General features: G+C 43.1%; 1 protein-coding gene across 1 annotated transcript in view; it reads left to right on the top strand.

Moving 5' to 3' along the window:
* The window catches only part of LOC126263583 (hillarin), a 594,299-nt gene that overhangs the window by 471,536 nt on the left and 106,829 nt on the right, over positions 1 to 15,934 (top strand). Inside the window, exon 2 of the mRNA XM_049960675.1 lies at positions 5,874 to 5,990. Coding sequence (XP_049816632.1) covers positions 5,874 to 5,990 — 117 coding nt within the window. The remainder of the gene's footprint in view (positions 1 to 5,873; positions 5,991 to 15,934) is intronic.

The raw sequence follows: 15,934 nt of genomic DNA, 5'->3' as shown, positions 1-15,934 counted from the left end.
CTCAGGAGGACATCCAACAACTGTATCCATCAATGCCAAGCCGAATAAATGCTTGCATAAGGGCCAGAGGTAGGTCAACGGGTTATTGACTTGCTCAATTTGTGAAGCTCTTTCTCTTGAATAAAATATCGAATTTTTCTGAAATTGTAATCATTTGTTTGCCTCTACATGTACATCACATCTACACTCCTGGAAATGGAAAAAAGAACACATTGACACCGGTGTGTCAGACCCACCATACTTGCTCCGGACACTGCGAGAGGGCTGTACAAGCAATGATCACACGCACGGCACAGCGGACACACCAGGAACCGCGGTGTTGGCCGTCGAATGGCGCTAGCTGCGCAGCATTTGTGCACCGCCGCCGTCAGTGTCAGCCAGTTTGCCGTGGCATACGGAGCTCCATCGCAGTCTTTAACACTGGTAGCATGCCGCGACAGCGTGGACGTGAACCGTATGTGCAGTTGAGGGCGTATAGTGGGCATGCGGGAGGCCGGGTGGACGTACCGCCGGATTGCTCAACACGTGGGGCGTGAGGTCTCCACAGTACATCGATGTTGTCGCCAGTGGTCGGCGGAAGGTGCACGTGCCCGTCGACCTGGGACCGGACCGCAGCGACGCACGGATGCACGCCAAGACCGTAGGATCCTACGCAGTGCCGTAGGGGACCGCACCGCCACTTCCCAGCAAATTAGGGACACTGTTGCTCCTGGGGTATCGGCGAGGACCATTCGCAACCGTCTCCATGAAGCTGGGCTACGGTCCCGCACACCGTTAGGCCGTCTTCCGCTCACGCCCCAACATCGTGCAGCCCGCCTCCAGTGGTGTCGCGACAGGCGTGAATGGAGGGACGAATGGAGACGTGTCGTCTTCAGCGATGAGAGTCGCTTCTGCCTTGGTGCCAATGATTGTCGTATGCGTGTTTGGCGCCGTGCAGGTGAGCGCCACAATCAGGACTGCATACGACCGAGGCACACAGGGCCAACACGCGGCATCATGGTGTGGGGAGCGATCTCCTACACTGGCCGTACACCAGTGGTGATCGTCGAGGGGACACTGAATAGTGCACGGTACATCGAAACCGTCATCGAACCCATCGTTCTACCATTCCTAGACCGGCAAGGGAACTTGCTGTTCCAACAGGACAATGCACGTCCGCATGTATCCCGTGCCACCCAACGTGCTCTAGAAGGTGTAAGTCAACTACCCTGGCCAGCAAGATCGGATCTGTCCCCCATTGAGCATGTTTGGGACTGGATGAAGCGTCGTCTCACGCGGTCTGCACGTCCAGCACGAACGCTGGTCCAACTGAGGCGCCAGGTGGAAATGGCATGGCAAGCCGTTCCACAGGACTACATCCAGCATCTCTACGATCGTCTCCATGGGAGAACAGCAGCCTGCATTGCTGCGAAAGGTGGATATACACTGTACTAGTGCCGACATTGTGCATGCTCTGTTGCCTGTGTCTATGTGCCTGTGGTTCTGTCAGTGTGATCATGTGATGTATCTGACCCCAGGAATGTGTCAATCAAGTTTCCCCTTCCTGGGACAATGAATTCACGGTGTTCTTATTTCAATTTCCAGGAGTGTATAATTTACGTCCTATTCGCATATTCCTTCGTGGTGCGTTTTTTTCTTTTTTTCCCCGTATATTATATGTCCGGACTGAGAGAGGAACTCGTAAATTAACACACTTTTTTTCTATAATTGCTTTGAAGATCCAAATGGTTATATGAAGTATATAATTCGACTCAATAAATGAAATGTAATATTATAGGTTCTCCGATGTGTGACGGGTAAGAAAAACATGGAAACGTTGCGTCAAGACGGCGTTGTTATTCGGCTCATATCCCGAGACGATTTCGTCACTCATCTAAGTGGTATCAGAGGGAAGCCAGGCGGTGTTTTACATAACGGTGGTAGACAGCCGCCCAGAAGAAGGTGTCAGCCGGCGGGAAGAAGCGTCAGTTTTTATGAGGACACCTGGTGGAACTTTCCAGGGCAGTGGTTAAGACACTGCACTCGCGTGCGACGGGACCGGAATTCAAATTTCCATCCGTCCACATCCCGTTTTACCGTTTGCGTGGTTTCCTTAAAAAGGCTAATCCAACTGCAGGAATGATTCCTTTGAATTGAAGAAAACTGATTTCCTTCCGCAGCCTAATCTAATCTAAATTTGCTCTCCGTCTGTTACCACCTCGATGTTGACGAAATGTTACCCTTAATATTTCCTTTTTTTCTTCTTTATTCGAGATTTTAAGCAGTAACTCCCCACCCTCGATTCTTTAATGAGTCGAACGCTCGTGTATAAAACAGCTCGAAACGTCTGATTACTTTAGAAATGAGTTCACCTGTTAAATACATAACGTTAAGCATGTAAAAGCGTTATGGTTGAACACACATCTCAGTGTTTATCTCCAGAACTATGCGTCGTACAATGCTATAATTTTGTAAGCGTATACGCGTGGATATGGTCTGTAAATCGTGTTGCGAGTAGATTTATAGTAAAGAAGTAATAAATTAAGTTTCAAATTACATGTACTTTGCTGGAAGTCGCTAAGTGTTCTCGTTCTCAAATGTTCGAAGAATATATTCTGCGTTATTTGCGCGTCGATCAGTTAGCCTCCCTTAACTGTCTCAATAAATATACAGTTTGTAATTGTAATACTTCAGTTATTAACTGAAACCTGTAACGTAAGATTATATGTCGTAATGAGTAGATTGTAACAGTATTTTACATTTTGAAATTCTCTAAATAATTATACGGAATGTTGAAAATAAAATTTTTGTTGCCTCTGTGAGTCGATAGATAGGAAGCTGCAACTATGTCCTTGCACCGTTGTAGTCCTTCGGTAATATAGGTAGAAGAGTGCAAGAAGACCATAGCTGCGACAGGTTGCACGCAATGGCAACGCGAACATTACGGAACGATAGACAGGATGAGACCCAAAGGCAGATGTCGAAAAGAGGTCACTTCGGCGACTTGCGCGTCGATGGGGATGAAATGATGATGATTAGGTCAATACAACACCCAGTCCCTGAGCGGAGAAAATCTCCGACCCGCCCGGGAATCGAATTCGGGCCCTTGGGATTGACATTCCGTCGCGCTGACCACTCAGCTACGGGGGGGACGGGGGGTTAAAGTCTATTTGGTCAAAGAGGCGTAGTTGGGAAAACCAAACACTAGAATGATGCCTTGTTCAGTCCCGAAAATTATTCGGTAACCGTCACGTCACAGATTTGTTCGAACAGCATGCCTTTTCATCTTGCACCAAAGCCTCCAAAAATCCACGACCCCTTGATCCGCTTTCACAGTATAACCAGAGTAGTGTAGGCTGCCACGCTGTGTTTCGCTGTCATGGCTGTCGTTATAGGCAGCTATCATAAATCGTGTCATATTCGCTGAGAGAGCATTTTAACACAGGGAACATGGATTTGTAAAGATCACGACTCCACGAATAAACCTGGATGCAACAGGTCATTGCTCCCTTCGCATTCGAACTGACGCAACTTTCGGACGGATTCATTTCGAAATGGGAAGTTTGAAAATATCGAATGCGATTAGAGTTGACCTAATATAGTTGCTTACGTTACTCATCGCCATATTTTGATCCTGACATATGACATTTGCCTTCCTTTCCTTTTTTACTGCTCACCGTGGCTGCGGCGTCAGTCTGTTCGCGGAACTGTTACATAAATGAACTGTTACATAAATGTTATTAGGAAACAGATTCGGAATACACGTTAGCCGCTACTAAAAAAGGTTTACATTGATTGACAGGGCGTTTTCAGCGACTGGTTCTGACGACGGGGAAAATATAAAACCTTTCACACATACAGCTAATTAACTTCCTTTAGGATGAACACTCAAGGAGACGAAATTATCTTTTAGAAACAATAGAACGAAGACACAGTGGTTGCATTGTCTCTAAGGGACGCTTATAACGGTGTTAGCGGTTGAGTTGCGGCTGCGTCATCGTTGAGTCGTGGGAAGCGTTCGCTTTGTGGATCCTTATTTGATCCGCTGTTCTTTCTCTTCATGAATGGCTTGCGTTGTCAGCAATCCATTCAGGCAACTCTTCGACAATAGATTCCGGGATATGTTAAGTTATTTGGTGAAACAAATAACTTATTTATCAGAAGTGTTGGCATTCAAAATTACATCACTGTTGTGACAATTTTACGAGGAGCAAAAAAGTAGGTCAGACGGTATGTTGTCTGGATGCGCAACATACTAATTTTTTAGTGATGAGAATAGATCTAAATAAGCTGAAATGAAGTGTACATATTTTGTCACTGCAACAATACCTTTCAATAAGGTTTGGTTGCTGTTGTATCACATAGATCGTTGTACCACATAGATAGTACCAACATGACTGCAAAGGAAAATTTATTACCGGTGCAGCTAATATAGCACACTTACAAATGCGCTCGAATACACATAATTTTAGAATTCCGACATTTAATTGCGTTCTCAAGTTAATGTCTCTGTTCACTGTACCTTTTCAAACAAGATGTATTGAATAGATACCTTCCGACCTTGTTAAGTCACCGTAATAGTGCTGTAAATGGGTAGAAAGTTGAATTTCAGTTGATCTGCCATTATTAATCCACTCAGTTTTCTGAACTATTCCATACCCATTCCCTTCTTTTTCTTCTTACTCTTACTTTCCCTTTGTTATGACCACTGTAGGACTGCAGATTCGTTCATAGAATGGGTTAGCTCTTCTTTCATAACCTCTTCACCCTCTTCCTTGCTCTCCCTCGCTCTTCTTCTGAGACCTTCAATGTTGTCTTTCTTGGTCTGCTCCACTGATGTTCCTCTGTGTGTTCTTATCCCATTCTGTGGAACTTATCGGTACTATATAAGTTAGTGTGTACTTATTCTTCCAGTTGTCCTTTTCTTAATCGCCATCTCAGATCAGTTCGTTCTCAGTTCAACAACCCGTTCTGTTCCCACTGTCTTTCTCGTCCTAAATATTGTCTTCCGAGCTCTTCTGGTATTTCTAGTCAACTCCATCTTGTCCTTGTGAGTATGATTCCTTGTGATATTGTCGTCAGATTCCAATACTACTTTCCCCTTTATCTTTGTTCCCACCTTTCACCTCCTTTTTTGGCCCTAGTGACTTCGAAAGGATTTTATTCTTTTCTTTTCCTGTTACTCACAGTTTTTTTTTTCCTAGCTTTATCGTCTCCGCCCCAAATAATGCCAGGTTCTTCATAGTTGCCTTGTAGGTTCTGATTTTGTGCGTTTGTTGACATGTTGCTTTTATTTTAAACTCGTGATTTTACAGTATGCATTCCGATCCTTAAACTTAGCACATTTCAGGAAACAACGTGATCACAATCATCACGCATCGATGATTCATGTAAAAGAAAAATGGTTTTGAAGGAGATATCTGAGAGATATTTATGCTTAAATACATTCGGAGGCGATCCCTGAAGAAATCTACAACGAACTTTTGACTGGAAACATAAGCAGCTGTACATAGGATCTGGTATATTATTTATCTGTTTAAATATCCCTGAATGGGCGCAGAGGTAGAAGTTTCCTTGTAATAAAAAGTCACCTAGTCTTACTGCTGCAGCTTAGCAATAATTATGGAATCGACACCAACTGCTTACAATGTATCATGAAGGTCGACAAAATAACGATGATTTTTGAAAATAAGATAAACAAACTTGTTTTAGTAGATATTGCGTTTCTGTTTTCCTTTCATTAGCATTTCTTTTTAAATTGCCATTTTTAATCATGTATGAAATCTATGCCTTACACAAGTGTCCACACCGTAATTGAAGGAAAATTCACAACAAAAACTCTTGCAGTCTTTAGTAACATGGCAGTAAATAATTGTTTCGTTGTTTTTTTGCAGGACAAGGATGAGCAGACGCAACTGGAGATGAAGCACCGCAAAGAAGAGGATGACCTGTACAGGAAATTTGCCCGCCAGCGGGAAGAGGAAGACAAGAGGATTCGGGAGGAGTTTAGGGTAAGTTCATTTATATTCAAGTAAAAATAGAATTGCTGTAGATTATACTTGTTTTTCAAGTAGTATATTAACTATCGTATGGCAAAGAGTGCGTCCCATAAAGCCAAAACGCACTACTGGTCACGTGTATACGGCGTTCAAGACCTGCACTGAAAACTTAACACGTGTTATAGAAAGTAAGATTCTTAAATTCTCCCATCAGAGAGAGGCCTGATAACTGAAATGCCGTGACAGTGGATTATATTAGCATATTACCAATAAAAAATAATAATCATTCGAACAAATGTTTGGCAGGAATTACGAATGTAAATACCTATGAGGAGCAATCAGAACAATAGCTAGAAGCTGCAAAACATGTTTACGTACAACAATATTCCACATTTTGGAATTAACTAATCCTTTGATTACTTTCTGCATATATCGTTTTAACACAAAAGAACAAACGTTAATAAAATATACATTTTTCCGTATGTTTACTTAAGTAAAAATCTGTGAAGCAAAGGTTAACGAAAAGGTCTACTAAGGTAGAGTTCTTACGAATTGTGGTACGAAATAGTTCATCTATCATATATTACCAGAAGCTGTACTACATGTACTCAACCTTAATTTCTTGATTTATACGTCTTAATACAAAGAGCAAAGAACATTCATATCGGTCACTAAAAATACTGTAATCTACAGGAAAACATCATCGCTCAGCAAGTACGAACATCAGCAAAATCTAGACAAAGCTTCGACGTATTGCAATGAACTTTACATCGCTTTAAATCTGGGCAGGTACAATATAACGCAAATAAATAGAAGAAAAATCCGGTACCATGCAGTTGTTATAATGTTCTGGAGTTACTAAATACACTTTTTTGGAACAGTAATGTGAGGTAGTATGAAGTAGCACTACTGATTAAATCAGCTGTATGAAGGGAGGGTGAACGTATCAGATAAAATTAAACTACGGTACTGATAATTCTTCGTCACTGCATATGTTTCTGTGATCACTATCAAATCGGCCTAACAGAGGACATGTAAAGTATTCAGACAGGATGCTGAAATTATAATCAGATGGTTAGAAGGAAATGGTTGAAAGAAAGAAGACTGTCTGCTAGCGGAATGTTGAGCAAATATAGTCAGAAACTGTATGTGGTATGGATTTTCTAGATCGAATAGTTCACATAGGGATTATTCGGAAAGATAAAATAAGGTAGGGCGTGGATAGGAGTACAGTTATTCATTTTTCGCTTACATCGTTCACTAACAGATCAAGGAAAGAAATGACTAGTGATTGTACAGAATACGCGCCGCCATCCACTGATAGGCTTCTTGCGAAATATCGGTGGAGGTCTCTCATTGTTAAGTGAAAACTAGAGAGACAGTCGCTTTCTTGTGTCCAACAAACACTTACATTCATCAAAAATCGTAATTTCTGACGGTTCACTGTAACTACACTAGTGAGATGGGAAGCATAAAGGATTTGAGCGAAGTCTTGGCAAAAGAGACCACAACAGTGCTGAAGCTTTGAAGAAAATCTCTGTTAGATTACAAGTAATGCACGGAGGTTTTCTTACTGTTTTCTTCTTCACCTCCTTACGGTTTGTAGGCAGCGGGATGGTCTAATGGCAATCCTCCATGAGCTAATCGTCTTGTTTTCCAATGTAAGCGGCGTCTTCTGAGAATTCTGCTCGTTACTTTCATCGTTTTCATCTTGCTTCTATTTTCCTGTCAGTTAGAGCAGCACAACAAGATGAGTGACGTAGTAAACAACTGATTCAGCTATAGAGTTATTTTAAGCTATTTCCACATAAGCAAGTTCCTCCTCCGTATTTCTCAGTACTACTTCATAAATATTCGTAGATGTCAACAGAATATACGTTCCATTGAATTCTTCTCTCATCCGAGTAATTGTAGAGCAGAAGTCTCTCTCATATGTTACACCGGAAATAAGTAGGCACCCCAAGTTTCTGAAATCGTTTATCCGTGCCAGATTTCTCCCTTGCAACCTGGTAACATTCTGCTCCTTTCTCCGTCTACAGTTCATCACTTCAGATTCGACTTCCTCTTACTGACCTTATCGCGTGTCTCGACGGGATCGGCCTGTTATTTCGCATTTGGCAAAGTTAGTGATAGTGGGTGGCCGGTAGCCCTTCTTGACGCCAACACAACTTCCCGTGATGGCATTTGTGTACCCTATACGTCACCCTATATGTCTGTGTCTAGTGTTACCTCACGTGCAAGTGTCGAAGCTGAGTGGCGGTAGGAAGATACAAGACGACTTAGACAAAATTTCCACTTGGTGTACCGCGCCTTGTCACGGTTCTTGCGGCTCCTCCCGTCGGAAGTTCGAGTCCTCCCTCGGGCATGGGTGTGTGTGTCGTCCTTAGCGTAAGTTAGTTTAAGTTAGATTAAGTAGTGCGTAAGCTTAGGGACTGATGACCTTAGCAGTTTGGTCCTATAAGACCTTACCACAAATTGACTTGGTGTGACGAATAGCAGTTAGCCCTAAATATGGAAAAAATGTAAGTTAATGCGGATGAGTCGGAAGGTCAAACCTGCGATGTCCGGATATAGTGTTACTAGTGTACTATTTGACATAGTCAAGTTGTTTAAATACCGGGGCGTAATGTTGCAGAGCGATATGAGATGGAACGGGCATGTGAGAAAGAAAAAGTGGTTCACATGTAAAGGAGTCCGCATGTAGGACGCTGGTGCGACCTGTTCTTGAGTACTGCTCTAATTTTTGGGATCCGTACCAGGTCTGGTTGAAAGAACTCATCGAAGCGATTCAGAGGCGGGTTGCTAGATTTGTTACCGGTAGGTTTGAACACCACATAAGTGCTACGGAGATGCTTCGGGAGCTCAGATGGGAATCCCTATAGGAAAGGCGACATTCTTTTCGAGAAACACTACTGAGAAAATTTGGAGAACCGGCGTTTGAAGCCGACTGCCGAACGATTCCACTGCCTCCAACATACATTACACGTAAGCACCACGAAGATAAGATACGAGAAATTAGGGCTTATACGGAGGCATACAGAGCGTTGTTTTTCCCTCGCTCTATTTGCGAGTGGAACAGGAGGGCAAATGACCAGTAGTAGTACAGGGTACCCTCAGCCACGCGCAGTGCGGTGGCTTGAAGGCGCAGATGTAGATGCAGATGCAGATGTAGAAAGTTTTCTAAATGTCTGCGAAGCATGTTACTGAGGCAGGACGTGTGTACGAGCCCGGTATTCACCTAGTCCCATGTCGGTGACCGCCTGCAAACAACTTCCAGCCCTTGTCGTTAATCCGCCGAGCAGATTTGATCCGGGATTGGAGCGCACCGCAGTGTCCTGGAAGTGTTTCTACGCGCTCGGTTATTCGGACGGGTACAATTCATGACTTTGATTATTGTCATAATTAATACTGACATTTAACACTTGAGATAGTAAGTTATCAATTTTCTTTCGTAAAGATTCCAAGTCATTTTCATTTTATGTATTTAATGCTATTAATGTCAGCATGCATTTAATGCTATTAATGTCAGATCTGACAGTGTTGTAAAAATGTCCGTTTATTCTAGTACGAAAGGTATGTTTTGATTCACATTCTTTAACTAGATCTTCTACATACCTAGGCCGTAAAAAATTATTTATGGATAATAGGTTTAGAGGAGAAACAAAATGGAAACAGTTTGTATATGACAAAAATGTCTCTGGTGCACCGTTTACACGCCACGAGTCCATGAAAGTTTTGCCGTTTGTAATGTTCAGAGATAGTGTTGAACGGCTGTGTGCTGAACGTTGTTTTAGAAATGTTTCTGACCTCGTATTGATTTCTTTTTGTGGGGTGGGAGGTGGGGAGGGGGGTGAGATGACGCGTTTTGTGTAAAATACAGCTACCGACGCTCCAGAAGAGCTGAATGGCAGTTAGGTCGAAGCTGCAGTCATTATTTGCGGCCGGCCGGAGTGGCCGAGCGGTTCTAGGCCCTACAGTCTGGAACCGCGGGACCGCTACGGTCGCAGGTTCGAATCCTGCCTCGGGTATGGATGTGTGTGATGTCCTTTGCTTAGTTAGGTTTAAGTAGTACTAAGTTCTAGGGGACTGATGACCTCAGAAGTTAAGCCCCATAGTGCTCAGAGCCATTTGAACCATTATTTGCGAAACATCTTGTTGTTTGAGCTTGTCAGAGAATCAGTAGTACGCAGATGCTAGTCGTGTATTGATGTAAACGGACGAAATTTTCAGCAACACCTCTGAAACAGTCTTCATCAGGCGGCAGTTTGAACACCGTCTCTGAACATCACTAGTGTCAAAAACTTCACGGACCCATAACGGGGAACGGTGTATCTGATACATTTTTGTCTCATACGAAAGTGATTCTTTTTATTACCTCTAAACACTCTAAAATTTTGTATACATAGTTTCTCTTGCAACCTCTATCTTAACTACGGGTGATGTAAATTACGAGCTTGACTTACTCCTCTAGTTGCCCTTGCGTCTACTTTCTCGTACGTTTCTAATGCTATTTGGTTCTCACACACATAATTTTAATGCAATTCTAGTTTATCTTTAGATTCTTCAGAGCTTTTACAGCACGTTGATATCGTCCAGTTTGTTTCCTGTATCTATAAACGCAATCAGAAATTCTTAGCAACGTGAAGCAAGACTATATGGAGGCACCGAAAGAAAAGGTGCAACACCAGGTAATAAAAGGCTGGTTTCAGGAGCAGGCCACAGTGTTTCGAATCAAACAGGAACGTAAAAGAATGAATCTGATATAATGTTCACACTCGATTTCTGCGAAGTGCGCCCCATAAACATATCAATGACATCGCGTAAACACAATTTCTATATTTGTTGTCTCTGTCTTTAAGTGACAGACCTGAAGATATAATTACTGCCATCTCAGAAACGAACGAAAAATCTATAGCTAATGTTGAGGTGGGACTTGGCATTAGTTTGAACCTCTGGTTTTGCGCCCAAGTAAATTTAACATCATATTTGAAATTATCTGTGAATGCCACGAAGAATTGCCTTCTGTTCTTATCGACGGTATCCCAGTATTTCATCATAAAAAGGTGAATGACTTGGGTAGAGCTTTGGACGAGCACGTAAAATAGACAGATAATACTGTCGCCACATACTGAAAGACTTCCGCTTGCCTCTTTGTTCTCCAGAAGTTTCGAAACGTGTTTCCACAGCTTGTGGACCGTAAATGTGTACAGTCACTCGTCCTGCAGAATCTGTAACATAGCGATGTAATACACCACCCCACGATTAGTGAAAATTCTAGACGATTGGTGGTAACCAAGAATGCTTGAGTGCGTTACATCTACACGGTCCCTGTGTCTGGCCACGTCATTGTTTCAAACGCCCAGTTAGGAAGGTTTTGACCATAGAACTTACGTGCCTATGACATGCGACGTCTACTTCGTTGATTCGTCAGTGGCATGCCCTCCAGTACTTTGCATCAGAGATTACTACCTGTCATCCCATCGTAACCACAACATCTCATTTGTCTAGTAGCCTGGTTGTGCCCATCGGCAAAACAATTTTCTATTGTAGCTGTCCGCTTCTGAAACAAGCTACCCTTCACTCTCCGCAAAATTTAATGGACTCTTGTAGTTAAGAAAAGGCTGAAGCACTTAAGAAGCACTTCCTTTTGACAATTTAAGTTTTAACTATAATTAACATACAGGGTGACAATTAGTGAACTATATGAAATAAAATCGTTATAAATTCCAAACGGTTTGCTTTAGGAGGTTCGCACTGCACGGTTGACAGTAGGGGATTATGGCAATTAGTATGGTTTGCTTTAGCGACTAAACCCACGACGAAGTCCACTTTCAATTGCACTGGACCATCAATAAGCAAAATTAGCGCATTTGGGGGACTGAGAATCCGCATTTCGCGATCGAGAAGTCTCTTCACCCTCAACGGGTGATTGTGTAGTGTGCAGTGTCCAGTCACGGAATAATCGGTGCGATATTCCTTGATGGCACGGTGCCTGCTGGTGCCCATCGGTAAAACGATTTTCTGTTGTAGCTGTCCGCTTCTGAAACAAGCTACAAAACTTGAAGGTTTTGGAAGATGATTTCCTCCCCGTAATCCAAAGTTACCCTGATTTCGACCTGATGTGGTTGATGCAAGACGGAGTTGGACCGCATATTGGCAGGAGAGTGTTTGATGTCCTGAGGAGCACTTTGGGGACCGCATTCCGGCTCTGGAGTACCCAGAGACCACTGGTATGGCCCTCGATCTGCCGCCATATTCTCCGGATCTGAACACGTGCGACTCCTTTTTGTGGGGCTGTTTTAAAGACAAGGTGTACAGCAATAATCCCAAAACCAATGCTGAGCTGAAAACAGCCATTCAGGAAGTCATTGACAGCATCGATGTTCCGAGACTTCAGCAAGTCATGCAGAATTTCGCTATTCGTCTGCGCGACATCATCGCCAATGATGGCAGGCGTATCGAACATTTCATAACCTAAATCCGAATATCTGTAGTGACGTTTACATGTTGAATAAAGTGTGTGCACGCCCTAGTTTGTGACTAAGTCACTTTTTTTTTTCATGTTGGTCAATAATTGTCACCCTGTAACTGCCAAGCAGTATTTTCTCATTGCCAGTTAACCCCCTTTTTCTGCATGTCTCTTCTGTACTTGTGTTCTGTCACCTCAGTATCTCTCTCGCCGTTTTTCCCATCTCTCCTCTCAAATCTACTGTTGCCGATGACCGGAGGGCAAATATGCCTACCAGGAATTTGTCTCTTTTCCACTTCTAACAAACGTACATAAGCTGTGTTTTTCCTGCTGGCTGCTATAGTTTCCGCTATTTATGTTATAATCATTTTCTAACCATTGGATTCTACGTTAGGTGCAAGGACACCCACTACCCTGAGGCGTTCTTGTAGTCTATCGATGCAGCTCCCGTAGTGCCGCGCGATGTCACACTCGCGACCGCGGCATGAATGCGCAAAGTCTTGGCGATGAGAGGCATGTGAGACAAACTACAAATTGGTGCAGGGAGAGGTAATTCACTCACAACACACACTCTTTATTATATGACTACACGATTGCGGATCAATCACTGGAAGCAGCAACTTTCATAAAATATCTAGAAATATGGGTACGGATCGATTTGAAGTGGGACGACCACATAAAATTATTGGCGCGTAAGGCAGAGGCCAGAGTGAGTTTCATCGGAAAAATCCTCGGGAAATGTAGTCCACCAGCAAAGGAAGCAGTTTACAAGAGACTCGTACGACCAATACATGAATATCGCTGGTCAGGCTGGGAACCATACCAGATAGAACTGATAGAGGAAATAGAAAAATTCGAAAGAAAAAACAGCACGTTTCGTCACAGGTTTATTTACTAAGCGCGAAAGCGCCACGGAGACGCCCACCAACTGCAATAGCGGAAGCCGCAAGGGAGGCGTTCTGCATCGCGGTTTACTGTTAAAGCTCTTGGTTCCTAGAAGAATCAAATATATTGCTTCCTCCTTGATACATGTGGCGAAAAGGCCATGAAGATAAAATTAGGAAGATTCGAGCGCACACGGATGCTTACCAGCAACCGTTCTTCACGCAAACTACTCGTGACTGGAACGGGAAAAGTGGAAAGTGACATTGTTACACAAGACGTAAACTGGCGGACCCGGATTAGGGTGGTTCACAAACAACAACTCAAGTACACCTGTTATTCCAAAGCGTTATCGTGGAAGTAGGGGCCAGGAGGTGCTGGTGAAAGAACACACACTGCTAAAGATACCTTTTTATTTTAAAACTTTCTGAATAATAAATTTTTAAGTGTGACATTTTTTTGAGAAAACAATTCCAAAAACAATTTCCAATAGCTGACAAATTTTCTTTATGAAAAGGAGATTGCAAGGTACGACGTTAACAACTTCCCAATAATGAGATTTTAACTTTATATATATTAGATTAGATTAGAAAATGAGACACTTACAGTAGTAAAGGAGTTTTGCTATTTGGGGAGCAAAATAACTGATGATGGCCGAAGTAGAGAGGATATAAAATGTAGACTGGCAATGGCAAGGAAAGTGTTTCTGAAGAACAGAAATTTGTTAACATCGAGTATAGATTTACGTGTCAGGAAGTCGTTTCTGAAAGTATTTGTATGGAGTGTAGCCATGTATGGAAGTGAAACATGGACGATAACTAGTTTGGACAAGAAGAGAATAGAAGCTTTCGAAATGTGGTGCTACAGAAGAATGCTCAAGATTAGATGGGTAGATCACATAACTAATGAGGAGGTATTGAATAGAATTGGGGAGAAGAGGAGCTTGTGGCACAACTTGACTAGAAGAAGGGATCGGTTGGTAGGACATGTTCTGAGGCATCAAGGGATCACCAATTTAGTATTGGAGGGCAGCGTGGAAGCTAAAAATCGTAGAGGGAGACCAAGAGATGAATACACTAAACAGATTCAGAGGGATGTAGGTTGCAGTAGGTACTGGGAGATGAAGAAGCTTGCACAGGATAGAGTAGTGTGGAGAGCTGCATCAAACCAGTCTCAGGACTGAATATATATATATATATATATATATATATATATATATATATATATATATATATATATATAAGACAACTGTTAAAAAAACTTTACAAAATAGCAAATAGCTCTATGGAAGGAATAGTGGAAGGTTTGACGTTAACAATAAGAAGATTTTAAACTTGTTATATCAATAACGGAACAATTCCAAAATATTTTAAGTAGCTAGCTTGTACTAAGTAAAAATAGTTATCTCTCGCCAGTTACATAACTTACATTTGTTACACCTGTCAGTTGTTACAAGATAAGTGTGAAAAAGCCAGCACACAAACCTCACATTAAAGAAAGTTCCCAAAAAAAGTTTTCCTTATCTCGGTGAGGCAGTGACACGTCTAAAGGGGACAATAGTCGGAATAGTTATTGGTGGTCTACAGGGCCACAGCAGATCAGCCCCAAAACTTCCATTACAAGCCACCATCTCTCCCAGTTACCTGAAACCAGAAGATGTAGCAAGGGCGGTGCCTGTACAGACTCAGAACCACAGAGACACACAACACCGACCCTAAATCACCCAATCGAGGAGTGAATGAAACGGCCCGACCAAGAAGCAATTACCACATTCCCGCGGACAGGCAAACTAAAACTGTAGTGGGAAGACCCCAACAGAACCACTGGTGAAGAAACTCATACACTTCACTATAACTTGAAAAACCCCTTATACATATACACTCCTGGAAATTAAAATAAGAACACCGTGAATTCATAGTCCCAGGAAGGGGAAACTTTATTGACACATTACTGGGGTCAGATACATCACATGATCACACTGACAGAACCACAGCCACATAGACACAGGCAACAGAGCATGCACAATGTCGGCACTAGTACAGTGTATATCCACCTTTCGCAGCAATGCAGGCTGCTATTCTCCCATGGAGACGATCGTAGAGATGCTGGATGTAGTCCTGTGGAACGGCTTGCCATGCCATTTCCACCTGGCGCCTCAGTTGGACCAGCGTTCGTGCTGGACGTGCAGACCGCGTGAGACAACGCTTCATCCAGTCCCAAACATGCTCAATGGGGGACAGATCCGGAGATCTTGCTGGCCAGGGTAGTTGACTTACACCTTCTAGAGCACGTTGGGTGGCACGGGATACATGCGGACGTGCATTGTCCTGTTGGAACAGCAAGTTCCCTTGCCGGTCTAGGAATGGTAGAACGATGGGTTCGATGACGGTTTGGATGTACCGTACACTATTCAGTGTCCCCTCGACGATCACCAGTGGTGTACGGCCAGTGTAGGAGATCGCTCCCCACACCATGATGCCGGGTGTTGGCCCTGTGTGCCTCGGTCGTATGCAGTCCTGATTGTGGCGCTCACCTGCACGGCGCCAAACACGCATACGACCATCATTGGCACCAAGGCAGAAGCGACTCTCATCGCTGAAGACGA

This window comes from Schistocerca nitens, chromosome 6, assembly GCF_023898315.1.
Source record: "Schistocerca nitens isolate TAMUIC-IGC-003100 chromosome 6, iqSchNite1.1, whole genome shotgun sequence".
Lineage (NCBI taxonomy): Eukaryota > Metazoa > Arthropoda > Insecta > Orthoptera > Acrididae > Schistocerca > Schistocerca nitens.
The sequence above is the reverse complement of the archived record's forward strand: the minus strand, read 5'-3'. Positions and strand labels throughout refer to the sequence as shown.